This window comes from Dryobates pubescens, chromosome 8 (assembly GCF_014839835.1).
Source record: "Dryobates pubescens isolate bDryPub1 chromosome 8, bDryPub1.pri, whole genome shotgun sequence".
Lineage (NCBI taxonomy): Eukaryota > Metazoa > Chordata > Aves > Piciformes > Picidae > Dryobates > Dryobates pubescens.
Genome location: NC_071619.1, coordinates 38,320,307 through 38,342,504, shown reverse-complemented (window position 1 = coordinate 38,342,504; position 22,198 = coordinate 38,320,307). Strand labels below are relative to the sequence as shown.

The window sequence follows — 22,198 nt, the reverse complement described above, 5'->3', positions numbered from 1 at the left end:
AGCCGAAGAAGGTGCTAGGAGCTGCCATCTCCAGCCTGCTCAGGACCACAACTCCACACCCTGAGCGGTGCAGCATCCCTACGGATGCAGCGGCACCGGCTTGGAGGCGGGTTGAGGGTGGTGATGGTGTCGAGAATCCCCCCAGTTTGTGGTTGGCCCCTACAGAGAAGGAGGGTGCTGGAACCGTGCCGCCGTGCGCCGGGACGGGACGCTCGGCGCCGTGCGGGGGGTGACAGCCGCAGCCCGGCGGGTTGCGGGGGCTGCTCGGGGCCGCCAGGCTGCGCTCTCGGGCCGGCCGCCGGTGCCTGCCGCCCTCCCCGGGCGGGCGAGCGGGGCTTGGGGTACGGCGGAGCCTCGCCGCGAGCGGGCGGTCCCGGGACGGCGGCGGTGGCGGCGGCACCACCATTAACGGTGGTGGCGGTGACGGTGGCACCTGCGGCTGCGGGGAAAGGCAGGGCTCGGCGGCCCGCCCTGCGCCCCTCGCCCGGCCCGGCATGACGCGGCTGAGCCCCGGAGGCGGCGGGAGGTGGGTGCCGGTAGCCCTGGCCGTGCTTCTGGCCCTGCGAGGTGAGTGCTGGATGGGTGGAAAAGGAGCGTGGTACCCACCGGGGGGTCATCGGCGTGGGGTGGGCTCCCGGGGCGGATGGGGAGGGCGGGGACCCACCCGCCCCATGTCCCCGGGCGCCCACCCCACCCCGGTGCCCCGGTGGGGAAGTTTTGGTCGTGGTCCCACCGGTGATGCTCGGAAATGCTGCGGCGGGTGAGCGCTTTTGCAGGGCAGGCGTGGGGAAGGATCGCTGCTCCGCTCGGTTCCTATTTGCTGCTTCCCCTGCACCAGCCTTCTTACTGTTATTATTTCATTTTATTTTTTTCCCTTTTGGTGCCAGAAAACTTGCTTTAAACTGGGCTTCAGGTCGTGCTCAGTGATGTCAGGGCCTAACCTCTCTATAAGCTTACCTGGGTGGAAAAACTCTGATCTATCCTTCAGGCCCTGAGGCATCAGGGAACTTTCTGCAGAGATGGTGACGGGCTGCCAGGAACCTTCTGTGTGCCCCGGGGGTCCTCCCCTGCCTCCTCTTCCCTGGCAGGTTCCTTCAGCTCTAAGATAAGAGCCTACCCCTGGGGAAGGTGGAGAGACCCAAACCACTCTATCACCTCCTGCTCCCAGAAGCCCTTCCAAAATAAGGTGTGTACCCCGGTCCTCTCTGTGGAGAGGAAATAAATTGCATGTGACAGATGCTACTCACATCACTTAGTGCATTGGTGGAGAGTACCAAGAGGTGCTGTGGGAAGGGCAACAGAAGAAACTACAAAGCACAAAATGTTCAGGCTCCTCTGTTGATCAGGTGGCAACACCTTCTTTCAAGTCATGCCAAACTTCAGAACAGGTCTCCTTAGTTATATTTTACTGAGGTCTCCAAGGTGATTTTCTTAAGGTCTGCTCTTTTATACAGAGCTCCATGAAGTAGTTTGGTGGAGGTCTGCTCAGCAGTGAGCAGTGCACAGCCATCTAGGCGTTGCTGCTGGTCACCTTTGTGACCAGGAAGCTGAGAAACCTGCTGGAGGTGATCCCTGAGAGTGGGAGCACAGTAAGAAATTATGGGCTCTCCCACAAGAATACCAGAGCCATCTCAGCAACATCTGGATGAAACTTCTGTAATGTTGGGATCTGGATGGAGTCTGCTGCTTGGGTGAAAGATCCTGGCTCTCACTGCCCTGTGTGGTACAGCAGGCCATTCTACGAGCTGCCAAGAAACAAGGCTTGTGATGGACAAGGTGAATTGCTCACAAATACCTCAGCACCCTGAGCCCCATCCCCTGAAGACATTTGGGAGTCTGAGTCCCATGCATTAAATGCGAATTGCAGCTGCAGATGAGACCAGTGATGGAGAAAAAGGAGTGTTAGCATTTAACTGGAAGAAACAATCTTAGCTCATTCACACTTTGTGACATTTGTTCACTTTTAGAACTTTTCCAGGTTGAAAAGTGAGTTGAATGACTTTCAGGTTCTCCATGGCACAGTTTTTTTCATTGCAGACATTGCCAAGGCATAGCCATCTAGAAAGTTGCTGTGCCTGCTGAAGTTGGAAGCACGCAAGTGATGAAGCATTTCTGTTCTGTGATACTCTTTGAAAAACATAGCAATAACCTGATTTAAGGTTAAAATTCAAGGGATGTTTAATTATCATGTTAAGCAAGAAGATTGACTCCTACTTCCTTCTGTTTTGCTTGGTGGTTTCCTTTTGTTGAGGGCACGTGGGGACAATGACAACAGAGACAAAAAGGCACAGAAACACCTTGCCATGAAACATTTGTCTGTGATGCTTTCATTCTCTTGTGCTTTGATTTAAGGTTTAGAGGTTATCTGAATGAACCACCTGTGTCTGATCTTTTCTTTGATGTGTGTGTCTTTTTTTGTCTTAGGAAAGGTTTTTTAGAAGACATTGGTAGATGAAAATAGCTGTGGTGCAGTTACTTCTGTGTTAGAAAGTACAAAAATACTTTCAGCGGTTCTTGAATTTGAAAGGAAAAGCTTGGTGAGGTATAAGGAACAGACTCATAGAATCATAGAATCAATCAGGTTGGAAAAGACCTCAGAGATCATCAAGTCCAACCTATCACTCAACACCTCATGACTAACTAAAGCATGGCTTCAAGTGTCATGTCCAATGCCTTTTTGAACACCTCTGGGATGATGACTCCACCACCTTCCTGGGCAGCACATTCCAATGGCCAATTACTCCTTCTGTGAAGAACTTTCTCCTCACCTCCAGCCTAAACCTCCCCTGGTGCAGCTTGAGACTGTGTCCTCTTGATCTGGTGCTGGTTGCCTGGGAGAAGAGACCAACCCCCACCTGGCTACCACCTCCTTTCAGGTAGTTGCAGACAGCAATAAGCTCTCCTCTTCTCCAGGCTAAGCAACCCCAGCTCCGTCAGCCTCTCGAAAGTGGAAATGAAAATGAGAGAGCTCTTCCTAAACATTTGCAGAAGGTCACTAAGTGTAATTCTGCTCAGGGCTGGTTAAGAAGAGTGAATTTATTTCTTTATTTAAATATTTATTTTTATCTTTTAGGCTTTTTTTTTTACACACATCACCCCCCCATTCCTCCTCCCCCCCCCCCCCCCCCCACTTTTGCGAGGCTTCAGACTGGTTCAGAGGGTGGTGAAGAAAAGCCATGGGGTGGGGGGGGGCACGGGCAAAGCAAACTCTAAATGAAAGGTGCAAGATTTAAAAGTTAAAGGAGCAGAAGCTGTAAGAGTGTATATTCAGAAGAGGTACTTAATGCCAACCGAATGAAAAGTGGTGCTGGGGAAAAGGCCCCTGGAGGTCATTTTGCCATTCTCTCACTTTATGCCTGCGATAAAATAGAATCAGACTTCATAGTAAACGCCAATCAAGTGTTATGGTTCTCGTTTGCTTAGGTTGTTTTGCAATCTGTGGAATAGAATTTATTTCCCTTCTATTTATTTGTTTATTTTACTTTTTATTTATTTATTTATTTATCTATCTGTTTATTTAGCCAGAGTCAGATGGTTGCATTCTTTGGGCCTGTAAACCACCCCCATCACCACCACCACCCCCCCACCCCCCCGTTTAATGTTCCTTGGGCAGAAGCAGCATCTCTGTTTTCCCTCTAAAGCATTATAACTGTAATAACTTTTGTGGAAATAATAGTGTCATAGTATCAGTCAGGGTTGGAAGGGACCACAAGGATCATCCAGCTCCAACCCCCTTGCCATGGGCAGGGACACCTCACAGAGCCTCATCCAGCCTGGTCTTAAACACCTCCAGGGACGGGTCCCCAACCACCAGCCTGGACAACCCATTGCAGGGCTTCACCACTCTCATGGTGAAGAACTTCCTCCTCACCTCCAGCCTAAATCTCCCCACCTCCAGCTTCATTCCATCCAATATTTTGTTGTATTTTGTTGTTTGTGGGTTTTTTTTGTAAACTGGTTCCCTAGAGTTTCAGGGAAGATGGCAGGGAGTGCTGTTTAGAGCTCTGAATCCAAACCTGGACTTGCAAATCAATCCTGCTACATAGCTAGAAATAGCACACTGCAAATTGTCAGATGTGTCAGGAATTACACATTGGGTTCTGCTAAACTGCAGAACCTGTTTCTTTTTTTCTTTTTACTTTCTTTTGCTCTTTCTTTTTTTTTTCTTTTATTTTCCTTTTCCTTTCTCTTTATCTTTTTTCCCCTTCTTTTTCTTTCTTCTTTTTCTTTTTTTTTCTTTCTCTTTTTGCTTTTCTTTTCTTTTTCTTTTTCTTTTTCCTTATCTTTTCTTTTTCTTTTTCTCTTTTTCTTTATCTTTTTTATTTTCTTTTTCTTTTTCTTTTTATATTTTTCTTTTTCTTTTCTTTTTCTTTCTTTTTCTTTTTCTTTTTCTTTTTCCTTTTCTTTTATTTTTCTTTTTTCTTTTTCTTTTTCTTTTTCTTTTTCTTTTTCTTCTTTTTCTTTCTTTTTCTTTTTCTTTTTCTTTTTCTTTTTCTTTTTCTTTTTCTTTTCTTTCTCTTCTTCTTTCTCTTTTCTCTTCTTTCTTTCTCTTTTTCTCTTCTTCTTCCTCCTCTTTCTCTTTCTCTTTCTCTTTCTCTTTCTCTTTCTCTTTCTTTCTCCTTCTCCTTCTCCTTCTCCTTCTCCTTCTCCTTCTCCTTCTCCTTCTCCTTCTCCTTCTCCTTCTCCTTCTCCTTCTCCTTCTCCTTCTCCTTCTCCTTCTCCTTCTCCTTCTCCTTCTCCTTCTCCTTCTCCTTCTCCTTCTCCTTCTCCTTCTCCTTCTCCTTCTCCTTCTCCTTTCTTCTTCCTTCTTTCTTCTTTCTTCTTTCTTCTTCTTTTCTTGTTTTCTTCTTTCTTCTTCATTTTTTTTCCTTTTTCTTTTTTACTGCATGATGTTTGAATCCTGTGACATTGTATTGCAACAGGTGAGATGTCAGCACGTTAGTCTCTTGCAGCTGGATCTTGCAAGATCACGGCAGGGCATGGATGTGTGTGTTTGTGCCTGGCAGTATTGCATTTATGCAAAAGCTGATCTGCAACTTTTCACACAGGTTGATCTTTCCAGTCCTCACCTGAAGTCACCCTTCTGCCACTCTGAGGTTATCACAGCTGAAACTGAGCATTTAAGTTCTGGCCTTGCAGCACCCTTGCGCTAGCCTACTTACCCTTCCCAGCCCTGCACCAAGTCCTCATGCCTGGACAGGATGGCTGTAGCAGTCCCTCACTACTCCTTTCCATGCCTATGCCTTTTTATTTTATCTTTTTTTACTCTTTTCCCCTGGAACAGATTGCCACTTGTGTCAAGCTGTGTGGTTTTGTGACGTGTAGCTAAATCATTTCGCTCGTGACCTGACCTTGGTCCCTAGCAGCAGGCACAGATGCATTAACTGCTTCTTGTGTCTCTGAAGTGGGCATCCTCTCCTTATTTTGGAAATGGATTCTTCAACTTCTCAGTATTGCCTAAACTCCAATTTTCTTTTGAAAGCCTCCCTTCTCCAAGAGATCTCAAAGTGCCTCAAGAACAGCTATATTTAGCTGCTCAGTAGCAATATGGGTGTACAAAATATGGTATAAACAGCTCATTAAGGAACTGAGACATGATTTTTTCCTGCCTTCTCTGGAGAGATGTGTTTATTGTTACACTGAGCACAGATGGAGAAAGTGAGGGTCACAATCAGACAGACTTCATGACCCTCTGAAGGTCAGCTGGTCGTAGGCTTGAGTGTCTCGGTCCAAACCATAGCCACAGGAGAAGGCTTAAATTTATGCAGCAGGTTAAGCAACGCTGTGATGGTACTCCTCAGGGATGCTCACTACTAAATTGTGGTGAGTCATCTATATTTAGCAGGATGCTACTATCATTGTGCTTTTTAAGTAAAGTGCTTTTAACACAGTTTGTTTCAAGGAGAAGTGCATGCACTGAAAATCTGTCCTTTGTAGTTTTCTGCTTGCGGAGCATTAATGCTGCCTTCCCTTTTGTAAATGTTCAGAGGGAAATTTAGCTCCTGGTTGTTTAATAGACAGTAGTACAACAAAGAGAGTTCCCTGGTTGCCATGGCCTTGTGTTTGCACAGTCATTTGTGAGCAGTGTCTAATTGAGAGTCTCCAAACTTACTTCGTGAGGGCAGTCAGTTTGATTTATAGCAGGGAAAAGTGAAGTGGACTGAGATGAAATGATTTGCTTGCTGTCAGGTAGGACATCTGTCCAGTCTCTCCTTTAGAGAAGTCACAATTGCAGGGCTCCTAGTGTATGCCACCTCACTTTTCTCTCACAAATATTTAGAATAGAATAGAATAGAGTAGAGTAGAATAGAATAGAATAGAATAGAGTAGAGTAGAATAGAATAGAATAGAGTAGAATAGAATAGAGTAGAATAGAATAGAATAGAGTAGAATAGAATAGAGTAGAATAGAATAGAATACAGTAGAATAGAATAGAATAGAGTAGAATAGAATAGAATAGAGTAGAAGAGAATAGAGTAGAATAGAATAGAATAGAGTAGAATAGAATAGAATAGAATAGAGTAGAGTAGAATAGAATAGAATAGAATAGAATAGAATAGAGTAGAATAGAATAGAATGGAATTAACCAGGTTGGAAAAGACCTTCGAAGTCATGGAGTCCAACCTATCATCCAACACTATCTAAGCAACTAAACCATGGCACCAAGTGCCAACCCCCACCTGACTACAACATCCCTTCAGGTAGCTGTAGACAGCAATAAGGTCTCCTCTGAGCCTCCTCTTCTCCAGTGATCAAAAAACAGTGGTCAAAAACAGCTTTCAGCAATTGGTAGCATCTCTCACAGTCTCTGTCCTTTATTTTTTTGCTCTCTGGACACATACATGCAAACACCACATACAGGTGGGGGTTGGTCTCTTCTCCCAGGCAACCAGCACCAGAACAAGAGGACACAGTCTCAAGCTGTGCCAGGGGAGGTTTAGGCTGGATGTTAGGAAGAAGTTCTTCACAGGAAGAGTGATTGGCCATTGGAATGTGCTGCCCAGGGAAGTGGTGGAGTCACTGTCCCGGGAGGTGTTTAGGAAGAGACTGGATGGGGTGCTTGGTGCCATGGTTTAGTTGATTAGATGGTGTTGGGTGATAGGTTGGACTTGGCGACTTCAGAGTTCTTTTCCAACCAGGTCTTTTGCAACCTGGTTAATTCTCTTCTCTTCTCTTCTCTTCTCTTCTCTTCTCTTCTCTTCTCTTCTCTTCTCTTCTCTTCTCTTCTCTTCTCTTCTCTTCTCTTCTCTTCTCTTCTCTTCTCTTCTCTTCTCTTCTCTTCTCTTCTCTTCTCTTCTCTTCTCTTCTCTTCTCTTCTCTTCTCTTCTCTTCTCTTCTCTTCTCTTCCATTCCATTCCATTCCATTCCATTCCATTCCATTCCATTCCATTCCATTCCATTCATGTACATGGTGTTGTCCTGTGTGTCCTTTCCTTGTTCCTCGTGCTGTAGAACGCTGCACCAAAGGAAGCAGAATGAGGCAGCATGCAAACTAAGAGAAGTTTCTATTTGTGAAATAAAGCATCTTTTTCATTTAATTCCCCCCCTCTTTTCTGGCCTCAGAACCAGACTAGCAAACCAAGCTCACTTTCTTGTTACTTGAGCATGCGTGGAGCCCCAGCTCTTCCCCTGGCAGCACAGCAGACCTTGTGCATTTGCCTATCTGCATGAAGTTTATTCCAAGTGTAGTTTTGGTATTAGATTGATCAGGTCTCTTACTTAGGGATATAAATTTATGCTTTCTTTTTCTGCTTCTTCATTTTCCCCTCACATCCTCATTAGTCCACCTAGCTAAATGAGCATGAGCTAGTGAGTGTTTCCCAAGCCATCATTAGCAGGAGAAACCTAGTGTCTGAATTCCACCTACTTATGTCTGGGCTTTGGTTTTGTTCAAAATGCTAAAGCCAGGAATGTCATTTTGTGGGGGGGGGACACAACACACAAAGGAGTGGAGAGTTTCTGCAATGGCCAATTGGTACCAAACATTTAACCACCAGGTGTCTGGTGCTAGGCAAGTGCTGCAAGTTGCTCTTATTGCTCTGGATTTCAATGCTTACTCAGCCCAATTATCTCTTAATTTCACAGGATGTCCATGCTCCACTTCCCTGTCATAACATAGTCATACAGAAGCATGAAATCATTTTGGTGGAAAAAGACCTTTAACATCAAGTCCAACCATTAGCTGGCTCTACCGAGTCCGGTGCTAAACTGTGTCACTTTGCACCATATCTCTGTGTCTTTTAAGCACCTTTAGGGACAGGAATTCAACCACCCCTCTGGGCAACCTATTCCAGTGTTTGAGAACCCTTTCAGGGAAGAACTTTCTCCTGATGTGCAATCTAAACCTCTCCTGCTGCAATCTGAGTCCTTTTCCTCTCATTGTATCACTTCTTACCTGTGAGAGGAGACCAACACCCACCTCACTAAAACCTCCTTTCAGGCAGTTGTGGACAGTGAGAAGGTGTCCCCTCAGTCTCCTTTTCTCCAGCCTAGACAACCCTGGTTCCCTCAGCTGCTCTTCATAAGACCTGTTCTCTTGTTGCATCACCAGCTTTGCCCTTCTCTGGACACTGTCCAGGTATTTCTTCTACTAATGGAGAGCAAATAATGTCCATCACCTCTCCTTTCCTCAGGGAAGCTTTTTCCACATCCAAAACAACCAATACAAAATTTCCAGGTGCAAGGTTAAGCTGAGGTAACTCCATCTTGCATCCCCTTCAGTTATCAGGAGGAGGTTTGGTGCAGTCCTGTTGGGCATGCATAGCTCAGCCTCCAAAACTGCATGGGCTTGTGTGGTGGGTTGAAATTGCCCCCCAGCATTAAATTGCCAGACCAGCCTAGTTGGAAGCAAATGAAGCTGTGTTTACAAGCAAAACTACAATCCACAATGAAATGCAATGAATATGTACAAAATACACAGGATTGCTGTCTACAGCTACCTAAAGGGAGGTTATAGGCAGGAGGGGGTTGGTCTCTTCTCCCAGGCAGTCAGCACCAGAACAAGAGGCCACAGTCTCAAACTATGCCAGGGGAGGTTTAGGCTGGATGTTAGGAAGAAGTGCCTCATAGAAAGAGAGATTGGCCATTGGAATGTGCTGCCCAGGGAGGTGGTGGAGTCACCATGCCTGGAGGAGTTCAAGAGGGGACTGGCCATGGCACTTGAAGCCATGGTTTAGTAGTCATGAGGTGTTGGGTGACAGGTTGGACTTGATGATCTCTGAGGTCTTTTCCAACCTTATTGATCCTATGATTGCATTTACAGGTATTTGCAATGCATAAACAGCACAAGAACCCCCTTGGCCAAAAAAAAAAGCAGGGCTAGCTTCTAATTGCTTCTAATAGATTCCCACTCCCTGCCCCACCTCCTTGCTGCCCTGGACACAAAGAGATAAGAGGAAAATGCAGAAAAGTGTTTGCACTTAGCCAAAACAATGCAGCCAAGGTCAGCCGAAGCACAAAGTCAGTATTTCCCAGAGCGAGGAAGATTGTTTACCAAACTAATTCTTATGGTAGATATCTCTCCAGTGTTTAGGACTATCATCATTTTCCCTATTTGCACTCAGTGGTGATTTATTTACACTTTGCTACATTCTGTTCAAGATCTGTGGAAGATTTTAAAGGTACAGCCCGAAACTACCACAGCTTGCCTGGCTGAGCTCTTTCCTTGCCTGCCATATTAACGGCGCCTGCCAGGAGTAAGTGGGTTGGTACACCCTCTCTGCAAGCCCACTGTGAAGACTGCTTCCTAATCTTCATTAATTAGAAGTTGGCTAATGCCTAGAAGCATGAGGGAGTGGTGCTGCTGTGCTTTTTAAATCCTCTCCTCTCCTCTCCGAACCTCTCCTCTCCGAACCTCTCCTCCCCTCCCCTCCGAACCTCTCCTCTCCTCTCTGAACCCCTTCCCTTCCCTTCCCTTCCCTTCCCTTCCCTTCCCTTCCCTTCCCTTCCCTTCCCTTCCCTTCCCTTCCCTTCCCTTCCCTTCCCTTCCCTTCCCTTCCCTTCCCTTCCCTTCCCTTCCCTTCCCTTCCCTTCCCTTCCCTTCCCTTCCCTTCCCTTCCCTTCCCTTCCCTTCCCTTCCCTTCCCTTCCCTTCCCTTCCCTTCCCTTCCCTTCCCTTCCCTTTCTTTTTTCATTCTACCTGACACATCTGTGGATATTCACAGTATCCTTATAAATGTACAGGTGATTTCTGCTGAGCTCTTGACTTTACAATACCCTGAGCTAATAATTTCTGGTAGTTAATTATGGGTTATGTAGAATAAGCAGAAAAGCAGAAGTTTCCTTAAGCCTGGTCACATTTCCTGCTCTCCCACTGAGCACACTTCTCTCTTGCTCTTAAAAACAAACCCAACCAACCAACGACAAACACGCCCCAGACCCCAACAAACAAATCAAACAAAGAATAATCAAACCACACCAACCAACCAAAACCAACTCAACCCAACAACCCAGCAAAACCCCAAACTCCAAACCCTGAAAGCCCCACAAACAAAACTGAACAACAACAACCCAACCCCAAATGTAATAACACCTGTTTCACTGGCATGCATCAAGAATAGTGTGGCCAGCAGGAGCGGGGAGGTCATTGTGCCCCTGTACTCAGCACTGGTTAGGCCACACCTTGAGTCCTGTGTCCAGTTCTGGGCCCCTTAGTTTAAGAAGGACTTGGAGACTCTTAAATGTGTCCAGAGAAGGACAACGAGGCTGGGGAGAGGCCTTGAGCACAAGGAGAGGCTGAGGGAGCTGGGGTTGCTTAGCCTGGAGAAGAGGAGGCTCAGGGGAGACCTCATTGCTTTCTACAACTACCTGAAGGGATGTTGTAGCCAGATGGGGGTTGGTCTCTTCTCTCTAGCAACCAGCACCAGAACAAGAGGACACAGTCTCAAGCTGCGCCAGGGGAGGTTTAGGCTGGAGGTGAGGAGAAAGTTCTTCACTGGGAGAGTTGTTAGCCATTGGAATGTGCTGCCCAGGGAGGTGGTGGAGTCACCATCCCTGGAGGTGTTCAGGAGGAGATTGGATGTGGCACTTGGTGCCATGGTTTAGTCATGAGGTCTGTGGTGACAGGCTGGACTTGATGATCTTTGAGGTCTCTGCCAGCCTTGGTGATTCTGTGATTTCATATTTTTTTGTTGTTGTTGGTAATTCCATTCCAGATTGAATTGTCCCCATCTTAACAGTACTTGAGCAGGTATTGGGTGGTGAATGTCCAATCCTTCCTGTGCCCCCTGTAGTTTCAGGTGTGCCACCCAGGATTAAGCACAGGATGTGCTGTCAGTGATCATTTTAATGCTTCCAGCATCCCTTTCAGCTTCTGCCTTTAGATGGCCTAACAGCTTGCTTGCTTTTTTGACCACAGTTGTGTGTCGAGCAGATGTTTTCATTGAGCCCTTTCACAGTGATACCAAGATATTTTCCTGGAGTGATTACATTTGAATTAGAGCCCCATCGTACATGAGGAGTTCAGATTATTCTCTCAAGTTCTCATTACTGTCTGTTTGGTAATGTGGAATTTCATCTTGCTGCCCACTTGCCCAGCTTTGTCAGATCCCTTGGAAAGTCTCTCAATCTTCTTTTGTCTTGGCCAGACCAAATCACTTTGCCAGCTTCCTGTCTCTCTTCCAGATATTAAGGAATAGATTAAACCACCCTAGAGCTGGTATGAAACCTGGGGGTTAATCCCTTGTAATCAGGGCGAGAGCAAAAAGCAGGGGGAGAGGGGCTTCCACGCCTCAAAGCCTGGGCGCTGAATGGTGGTGCAGCAGCTCTGGCCTCAGCCTGAACCTGGGTGACTTGAACCCTACTTGGGTGGGGTGTTGGGCTGATAGCTCCTACCCCAGGCAAGCAGGGAATGGGGCTGGCACCAAGCTGGGCATCCTGCCCAGAATGCTTTAGCAGGGGTACTTTGAAGTGACTGAAAATGAATCACTTATTCCCGTCCCTCCAGTGGATTGAAGGGCCACAAGTTCCTCTGAGCAGAGATGAAGCTGGTTTGTCTCTTGGTGCTTCACTTTATGGCCTAGGGAATTTAGCTGGTTTAGCCAATCCTTGCTGCAAATTCCAGGTTAGCCTCTATCCCCTCTTGGGGCAAGCATTGATAACTTCAAGAAACACCTGGCTTAGGAAGAACTTGCCTGCCTTTGCTAGCAGCACAGCTACTTGACAAATGTCTTTCTCCTATGTTTCAGCAATTCCTGACTTGTTCTTTGAATATGTTGAAATCACAGTATCACAGTATCACCAAGGTTGGAAGAGACCTCAAAGGTCATCAAGTCCAACCTATCACCCAAGACCTCAGCACTAAACCATGGTACCAAGTGCCACGTCCAATCCCCTCTTGAGCACCTCCAGGGATGGTGACTCCACCACCTCCCTGGGCAGCACATTCCAATGGCAAATGACTCTCTCAGTGAAGAACTTTCTCCTCACCTCCAGCCTAAACTTCCCTTGGTGCAGCTTGAGACTGTGTCCTCTGGTTCTGAGTGTTTGTTGCTTTTTTGTGTGTGTTGTTTATTTTTTTCACCTGTTCAGAGTGGCCTTCAATTTTGTTTTCAGCCTGCCTAGCTCCCATCTTTATGAAGCGAGTGCTTAGACTGAATGGCTTCTTGTGCCTTCGACCACACAATGTGCTTTCTTGCTTCTCAGCAATTGTATCACAGTATCACCAAGGTTGGAAGAGACCTCAAAGATCATCGAGTCCAACCTGTCACCACAGACCCCATGACTAGACCATGGCACCAAGTGCCACATCCAATCTCCTCTTGAATACCTCCAGGGATGGTGACTCCACCACCCCCCTGGGCAGCACATTCCAATGATGAACAACTCTCTCTGGGAAGAACTTTCTCCTCACCTCCAGCCTAACCCTCCCCTGGCACAGCTTGAGACTGTGTCCTTTTGTTCTGGTGCTGGTTGCCTGGCAAAAGAGACCAACCCCCACCTGGCTACAACCTCCCTTCAGGTAGTTGTAGAAAGCAATGAGGTCTCCCCTGAGTCTCCTCTTCTCCAGGCTAAGCAACCCCAGCTCCCTCAGCCTCTCCTCACAGGGCTGTGCTCAAGGCCTCTCCCCAGCCTCGTTGCCCTTCTCTGGACACATTCAAGTGTCTCGATGTCCTTCCTAAAGTGAGGGGCCCAAAAGTGGACACAGTACTGAAGGCGTGGCCTAACCAATGCAGCGTACAGGGGCACAATGACTTCCCTGCTCCTGCTGGCCACACTATTCTTGATACAGTCCAGGATGCCCTTGGCCTTCTTGGCCACCTGGGCACACTGCTGGCTCATGTTTAGGCAGCTATGGTTTTTGTCTGTCTTCTTGTCCAGAGGCACCAAGTACCTTTTCAGTGAGGATGCCGAGACTGCCTTCAACACACCACCATACAGAGTGCAACAACTTTAGAATTCCTCTGCTATTGGAATTAGGCTATTTTGACCCTTTTTAACTTATTACTGTCTTCTCTAGTGTCTAAGAGGCGTGATGCAAAGCTCTTTCAGTGTTTTTTTCTCTCACAGGGGAAGTTAAATTTGATTATGTAGCAGTCACTGTTACTTTATGACTCAGGTTGCTCCTTGCATCAATTGCAGTGGTTTAGCTTCTGAGTGCCCTGAAACTGACTGTTCCAAGCCCTCACCTACGCCCTTTAAGACACTGCAGAACTGTAACCAGCTGTGACACTTAGCTAATTCCTGCACATGTTGCTGAAGTCACTGTTTTTTCCTGTTTTCTTTGACTTTGTTGTTCTTTCACTCCCTGCTGTGCAGCAGATAGTCCTTACCTGATCAGGAGGCCATTGGTAAATCCAGGTTGCTGTAGTGAGATTTGAGTTTTAGTTAAGGTTTCTCCCTCTCAGCCTCAGTCATCCAGATGGAATTTGGGCATTACTCATAGAATGGTTTGGGTTGGAAGGGGTCTTAAAGATCATCTACAACTACCTGAAGGAAGGTTGTAGCCAGGAGGAGGTTGGTCTCCTCTCCCAGGCAACCAGCACCAGAACAAGAGGACACAGTCTCAAGCTGCACCAGGGGAAGTGAGGAGAAAGTTCTTCCCAGAGAGAGTTGTTAGCCATTGGAATGTGCTGCCCAGGGAGGTGGTGGAGTCACCATCCCTGGAGCTGTTCAAGAAGGGGTTGGATGTGGCACTTGGTGCCATGGTTTAGTAGTCATGAGATGTTGGGTGACAGGTTGGACTTGATGATCTTTGAGGTCTTTAACAAACTTATTGATTCTATGATTTTATGATCTCAATCCAATAGAATAGAATAGAATAGAATAGAATGGAATAGAATAGAATAGAATAGAATTAATCAGGTTGGAAGAGACCTTCAAGATCATAGAGTCCAACCCATCACCCAACACCATCTAATTAGCTAAACCATGGCACCAAGCACCCCATCCAGTCTCTTCCTAAACATCTCCAGTGATGGTGACTCCACCACCTCCCTGGGCAGCACATTCCAATGGCCAATCACTCCTGGGAAGAACTTCTTCCTAACATCCAGCCTACACCTCCCCTGGTGCAGCTTGGGACTGTGTCCTCTTGTTCTGGTGCTGGTTGCCAGAATAGAATAGAATAGAATAGAAGCAGTTGGAAGAGACCTTCAAGATCATCATGTCCAACCTATCACCCAACACCACCCAAGCAACTAAACCATGCAACCAAGCACCCTATCAAGTCTCCTCCTAAACACCTCCAGGGATGGTGACTCCACCACCTCCCTGGGCAGCACATTCCAATGGGCAATCTCTCTCTCTGTGTAAAACTTCCTCCTACCCTCCAGCCTAAACCTCCCCTGGTGCAGCCTGAGACTGTGCCCTCTTGTTCTGGTACTCCTGGGAGAGGAGACCAACCCCCACCTGGCTACAACCTCCCTTCAGGTAGTTGTAGAGAGCAAGAAGGTCTCCCCCTGAGCCTCCTCTTCTCCAGGCTAAGCAACCCCAGCTCCCTCAGCCTCTCCTCACAGGGCTGTGCTCCAAACCCCTCCCCAGCTTTGTTGCCCTTCTCTGGACACCTTCCAGCAACTCAACATCTTTCCTAAACTGAGGGGTGCAGAACTGGACACAGGACTCAAGGTGTGGCCTAACCAGTGCAGTGTACAGGGGCAGAATGACCTCCCCGCTCCTGCTGGCCACACTGTTCCCTGTACAGGGTAAGAGGACCTTGGCTACTTGGCAGAGGGACAGAATAGCCTCAGTCTTGCTGCAGCATTGTCATGTCCTTGGCTTGTCAAGGGCAGCCCTTCCTTTTGCCCCTGGAACAGCTGGTGTGCCCTGGGCCCTTATTACGGGACTCATCCGCAATCAGCACCTCCTTCTCCTGCCCTGGGAACGCCTGAGTGTCAGTTTGCATTCCTCAGCTGCACGTAGCTGCAGCAGGGCTCTGCCTTTTGCCTGTTCTTTGGGGAACGCTCCACGTTAGTTAGTTTTTCAGGAGCTTTTTTTTGTGGCGTAGTGTCATCTCTTCTTGCTGCTCTCTCTATTCCCAGGGGTTGCTTTCAGGTTTGTTTTTGTTTTGGTTTGGGGTTTTTTTTTGTCGTTGTTGTTGCTGGTTTTGGTTTTGTTGTTGGTTTTGTGTTCAGGGGAGACTGAATTTCAGCTGCCACTTGACAGCAGCTATCTGGTTATCCACAGAACGAGTCCAACTCGGGCTTCCCCGATCCCCATCTTGAACTAGAACCTCCTGCCGACTCCCCATCCCCCCCTTCACTCTCCCTGGTAGCTCCAGTCCTAAGCCAGAGGGCTAAACTGGAGGGGCCCGCTGCAGGGGGGGGTGGGGGGAGGAGGGGGGGAGAGGAGGCATCCCACTGCCTGGAGTTGCATCCTAATTGCAAAAAGCCTTTCTGGCGTCAGCAGTTTGTGGGCATAATTGACAGGAGGTGCCGGCGAGGTGCTGAGTCAGAGCGAGGTGCTCTTGCCAAGTCACTGCAGCAGAAGGAGCCCGCTCGCCTCGCATGGAGGGAAGCCAGCGGACGGTGGGTTTCCTCGCTGCCTTTTGGGCCTCTTTCTTTCCTTTTCCCCGAGGCTGCAATTTGGCAGCAGTGATGCCGTGCATGGAAGGGAGAAACCAGGTGCTGCGGGAAGCGGGGGTGGAGGGAGGGTTTGGTTTGGTTTTGGTGGGGCTTTTGTTCGGTTGGTTGGCTTTTTCCTTTTGGCTGTGAGCACTTAGGGAGGTGTGGGCTCTGCTCGCACCTGCTGCCACTGGGGCTCCATGCCCTGAGCAGGAAAAAGGGGGAGAAAACACGTTGGAGGGTCAGGGACAAGTCGAGTGGCCCTAGTGACAGATTGGTCTCCTAGGTGAGGAAAAGGAGCATGTGACAGCCTCAGCCAGGCAAAGGGTGATAGCTGAGACAGCCAAAACAGCTGCAAAATGGCCCAAAAGGTGTTTTGTCTTGTCCTTCCTAAGGGTTGCTTCTGCTGCAGTGTCCTGCCATTTGTTTAGCGAGTGGGTTGAAATGAGTTGTTTGACATGCAGGAAGATGAGTGCTTGTCCTATATATATATAGCTAGCACCTGATGAACCTCCAGATCAAGCTGGTGAGAACTTTTCCAGTTATTACTGACCTTCCTGACTGTGGCTGGCATCAGTATTCATACCACAGCTGAGTCTGTCCTAGAGATCTGGATTTGTTTAGCCTGGAGAAGAGGAGGCTCAGGGGAGACCTTCTTGCTCTCTACAACTGCCTGAAGGGAGGTTGCAGCCAGGAGGGGGTTGGTCTCTTCTCCCAGGCAACCAGCACCAGAACAAGAGGACACAGTCTCAAGCTGTGCCAGGGGAGGTTTAGGCTGGATGTTAGGAAGAAGTTCTTCCCAGAAAGAGAGATTGGCCATTGGAATGTGCTGCCCAGGGAGGTGGTGGAGTCACCATCACTGGAGGTGTTTAGGAAGAGACTGGATGGGGTGCTTGGTGCCATGGTTCAGTTGATTAGATGGTGTTGGGTGATGGGTTGGACTGGATGATCTCAAAGGTCTTTTCTAACCTGGTTAATTCTATTCTATTCTATTCTATTCTATTCTATTCTATTCTATTCTACTCTACTCTACTCTACTCTACTCTACTCTACTCTACTCTATTCTCTCCATGTTTATGTAGCAAGTGCCATGGTAAAGCCTATTCAGCTTTTAAGAAGGTCTATTGGTCAGGAGCTGGGACCAGAGTCTTGAGAGGTCTCTGTTGTGAGTGAAACCTATGTCCTTCCTGCCTCTGACCCTGTACTGAGAAGCTTTTAAAGCATTCCTAAGTACTGTGGAGATGCTGATGTGCAATAACACTGTATGCAGCTTTAGCAGGGGTTTGGGCTAGGTGATCTCCAGAGGCTCCTACCATTCTATGGTGCTGTTACTCTGTGCTGTACCTTGATGAAATGAACCTGACCCCCACCAGGCCAAGGACTAAGCCTGCTATGAGTCAGTCCAGGATGACAAAGAGTTCCAAACCCATCTTTTCTTCCATTTCCAAGGAGGGAAAATGTGTAATGGATGATGAGATGTAGTGTTTCCTTGCAACCTGCTGCCAACAGCAGGGACAGCATTTGCTCTGGAGGCAACTGGGAGATTATTTTGACAACTGCAAGAACCATTTTTTCTCGCTCCCTCCACAACCAAATAGCCACAGTTTGCATCAGCTTTCTACCAACAGAGGCATTTGGTGACAATCATCACCATTTTTAAAGTAAACAAATATGGTATTAAAAAAAAAAACCCACCCAAATCAAATCTAAGCAACTTCTGAGAGACCAAACAAGGAGCAGAGTATGGCTGCTGTCACTTAGAACAAGTCAGGACACAAACAAGATGAAAAAAGCTGCCTTCAACCTTGGCTCTGAGTGAGAACTTTCTCTGGGGATTTGTTTTCATGGCTAAAAAGAACTGCACACTGTATTTTAAGTTTCTTTCTGGCATTTCCTCCTCTGGCCACACAGCCCATACAGCCCAGGCCCAACTGGCATCTTGTCTTGCAGCTGCAGGGAGGAAAAAGCAACTGAGATGGGGATGCTGCTAATCACAGAATCACCAAGGTTGGAAGAGACCTCAAAGGTCATCAAGTCCAACCTGTCAGCCAACACCTCATGACTAAACCATGGCATCAAGTGCCACATTCAATCCCCTCTTGAACACCTCCAGGGATGGTGACTCCACCACCTCCCTGGGCAGCACATTCCAATGGCTAACAACTCTCTCAGTGAAGAACTTTCTCCTCACCTGAAGCCTAAACTTAGCTGCTCCCCATCTCCTCTTGGCTCTCTGATGCATGCCTCCTGTGTCTCTCACCTCTCAGAAAATGTTTGCTCTGTGGTTTGAGGGACAAAAGCCTCCACCTTTTCCTCACTGTGAATTTATGTAGTGCTACAGGCTGGGGTCAGAGTGGCTGGAGAGCAGCCAGGCACAATGGAACCTGGGGGTACTGGTTGATAGTAGGCTGAACATGAGCCAGCAGTGTGCCCAGGTGGAAAAGAAGGCTGATGGCATCCTGGCCTGTATCAGGAACAGTGTGGCCAGCAGGAGCAGGGAAGTCCTTCTGCCCTGTACTCAGCACTGGTTAGGTCACACCTTGAGTCCTGTGTCCACTTCTGGGCCCCTCAGGTTAGGAAAGATGTTGAGTTGCTGGAAGGTGTCCAGAGAAGGGCAACAAGGCTGGGGAGGGGTTTGGAGCACAGCCCTGTGAGGAGAGGCTGAGGGAGCTGGGGTTGCTTAGCCTGGAGAAGAGGAGGCTCAGGGGAGACCTTCTTGCTCTCTACAACTACCTGAAGGGAGGTTGGAGCCAGGTGGGGGTTGGGCTCTTCTCCCAGGCAACCAGCACCAGAACAAGAGGACATAGTCTCAACCTATGCCAGGGGAGGTTTAGGCTGGATGTTAGGGAGAAGTTCTTCATAGAAAGAGAGATTGGCCATTGGAATGTGCTGCCCAGGGAGGTGGTGGAGTCACCATCACTGAAGATCTTTAGGAAGAGACTGGATGGGGTGCTTGGTGCCATGGTTTAGTTGATTAGATGGTGTTGGGTGATAGGTTGGACTCGATGATCTCAAAGGTCTTTTCCAAACTGGCTAATCCTATCCTATCCTATCCTATCCTATCCTATCCTATCCTATCCTATCCTATCCTATCCTATCCTATCCTATCCTATGTGAAATGGACCCAACTTGTGGAACTCTCATTAAACTAGCCAGCTGTATTAAGATTTCTCTTCGTTTTGGTTGTGCTCAGGGAACAGCCTGGATTCTCCTCTCTGATTTGAAGAGTTATTCAGCCTTGGAGCTCCAAATCAAATCACAGTCTAAAATTGGACCAGGTCTCCTTAGCTGAGCTTTTAAAACAAAAATGTATTACACTCAAAGTACATTAGAGACAAAAGGCTGCCTTAATGCAATAATATAACTGGACAGTCAAAATAAAGCAGCACTGGGAAATGCATAAGTTAATGATGCCTTGTTATGTATCCTATATCTTTTATGGCATGAATTTTATAGTCTAAGTGGAAGGAAGATTAGAGGTAGGTGAATAATTTATAGCAAATAATTTATTTAATGAATTCCTCTTCCATTTCTATTTGCAAATTGTTTGTGAACATCCTGTGGTTTCTTTGCATTTTACTTATTTGAAATTACTTACTGAAGAGCTTCTACAAATAATGTTTGACATACCACATGCCTATGGGCAGGGTGCTTTTTTGTGTTTCCCTTTCAAAGGAGCAATATTTCACTTCCAGGTTCAGTTGCTTGGAGCTGATGCAGAGCAAAAGTTTATGCTGTAGCATTTCACCACCCTGGCAGCTTGAAGTCTTGGCAGCTACTTGTCCTGTCACTGGGCACCACTGAGAAGAGCCTGGCTCCATCCTTGGGGGACTCACCCTTTACATAGTGATAAACATCCTGGCCTGGATCAGGAACAGTGTGGCCAGCAGGAGCAGGGAGGTCATTCTGCCCTGTACTCAGCACTGGTTAGGCCACACCTTGAGTCCCGTGTCCAGTTCTGGGCCCCTCAGTTTAGGAAAGATGTTGAGTTGCTGGAAGGTGTCCAGAGAAGGGCAACAAAGCTGGGGAGGGGTTTGGAGCACAGCCCTGTGAGGAGAGGCTGAGGGAGCTGGGGTTGTTTAGCCTGGAGAAGAGGAGGCTCAGGGGAGACCTTATTGCTCTCTACAACTACCTGAAAGGAGGTTGTAGCCAGGTGGGGGTTGGTATCTTCTCCCATGCAGCCAGCACCAGAACAAGAGGACACAGTCTCAGACTGTGCCAGGGGAAGTTTAGGCTCAAGGTGAGGAGAAAGTTCTTCCCAGAGAGAGTAATTGGCCCTTGGAATGTGCTGCCCAGGCAGGTGTTGGTGTCACTGTCCCTGCAGGTGTTCAAAAGAGGATTGGATGTGGCACTTGAAGCCGTGGCTTAGTTATCAGGAGGTGTTAGGTATTAGGTAATAGGTTGGACTTGATGATCACTGAGGTCTTTTCCAACCTTATTGATTCTATGGTTCTATGATTCTTCTTTAGAATTAAGCTGTTTCTGAAAGGTATCAAGGATTCACTATTGCTTGCAAATAATTTTATTTCTGATTATTTATGTGGAGAGGCAAGTTCAAATTTCACTTTTGCCAGTGTGTGCTAAAATAGCTTCAAATGTGTTAGTTCCTTGTACATTCACGTCACTGAGTTAAAATAGTTGCAGAAATGGACTGAATGATCTCAGGGCCACAGCCAGCAGCGTGCTGTGCATATGCTTGACTTCAGGCATGTTCCTGAGTGGATGAGTAAGTGGTAAAGTGGCAAATGATGAACTTCAACATATGTCTGAGTGGTTTGCTGAATTAGGGCTCAAAATACAAAACAAAGAAAATTTATCCTTCATGCAAGTGAACATAGGAGAGGATTGTGTTTCCTCATCTGCAGTTGTGGGGCAGTGCATCTTTACAGAATACAGAACTAACCAGGTTGGGAAAGACCTTTGAGATCATTGAGTCCAACCTGTCACCCAACACCATCTAATCAGCTAAACCATGGCACCAAGCACCCCATCCAGTCTCTTCCTAAACACTTCCAGTGATGGTGACTCCACCACCTCCCTGGGCAGCACATCCCAATGGCCAATCTCTCTGTGAAGAACTTCTTCCTAACATCCAGCCTAAACCTCCCCTGCCACAGCTTGAGACTGTGTCATAGAATCATAGAATCAGTAAGGTTGGAAAAGACCTCAAAGATCACCAAGTCCAACCTGTCACCCAACACCCAACACCTCATGACTACTAAACCATGGCACCAAGTGCCACATCACTGGAGGTTTTTAGGAGAAGACTTGACAGGGTGCTTGGTGCCGTGGGTTAGTTGTTTGGGCGGTGTTGGATTGGTTGATGGGTTGGACGCGGTGATCTTGAAGGTCTCTTCCAACCTGGTTTATTCTATGTATTCTATGTATATGTATCCAGTCCCCTCTTGAACACCTCCAGGGATGGTGACTCCACCACCTCCCTGGGCAGCACATTCCAATGGCTAACAACTCTCTCTGTGAAGAACTTTCTCCTCACCTCCAGCCTAAACCTCCCCTGGCACAGCTTGAGACTGTGTCCTCTTGTTCTGGTGCTGGTTGCCTGGGAGAAGAGACCAACCCCCACCTGGCTAAAACTGCTCTTTCAGATGGTGAGGAGAAGGTAATGTTTTAAATATTGCACTTGCTTGCAGTATTTCTGATTTCATCAAGTACATGAGAGGTCGTCTGAAACTTCCCTGACAGGAAGTAGTGAGGAAGGCATTGATTTCTTCTGCCTAGTATCAGGTGATAGGGCAAGAGACAATGGCATGAAACTGTGTCATGGGAGGTTTAGGTTGTATATCAGGAAAAATTGTTTACAGAAAGAGTGGTCAGGCATAGGAATAGGTTGGCCAGGGAGGTGATGGAGTCACTGTCCCTGAAGGTAGTCAAGAAATGTGTGGCCCCAGCACTTCAGGACATGGCTTCATGGCCATGGTGGTGTTAGGTTGATGGTTGGACTCAATCTTAGAGGTCTTTCCCAAATGAAACAATTCTGATTCTGACATATGTGCTTTTCCCTTCACATATTGGGGGAAAATAGATTAGGATAGGATAGGATAGGATAGGATGGGATGGGAAGGGATAGGGTAGGATAGGATAGGATAGGATATAATAGGATGGGATAGGATAGGATGGGATGGGATAGGATAGGATAGGATAGGATAGGATAGGATAGGATAGGATAGGATAGGATAGGAT

At 47.3% G+C, this 22,198-nt stretch overlaps 1 protein-coding gene across 2 annotated transcripts in view; it reads left to right on the top strand.

Annotated features, from left to right (window-relative positions):
- The first annotated feature begins 298 nt into the window (after window positions 1-298).
- IGSF11 (immunoglobulin superfamily member 11) overlaps window positions 299-22,198 on the top strand; it is a 152,785-nt gene continuing 130,885 nt past the window's right edge. Inside the window, exon 1 of one of the 2 annotated variants that reach the window (XM_054163680.1) lies at window positions 299-567. In XM_054163680.1, the coding sequence (XP_054019655.1) occupies window positions 495-567 (73 nt within the window). In that variant the 5' untranslated portion in view covers window positions 299-494. Of the gene's footprint in view, window positions 568-15,900; window positions 15,962-22,198 lie in introns of those variants that run through there. The other variant, XM_054163681.1, reaches the window with a different exon arrangement.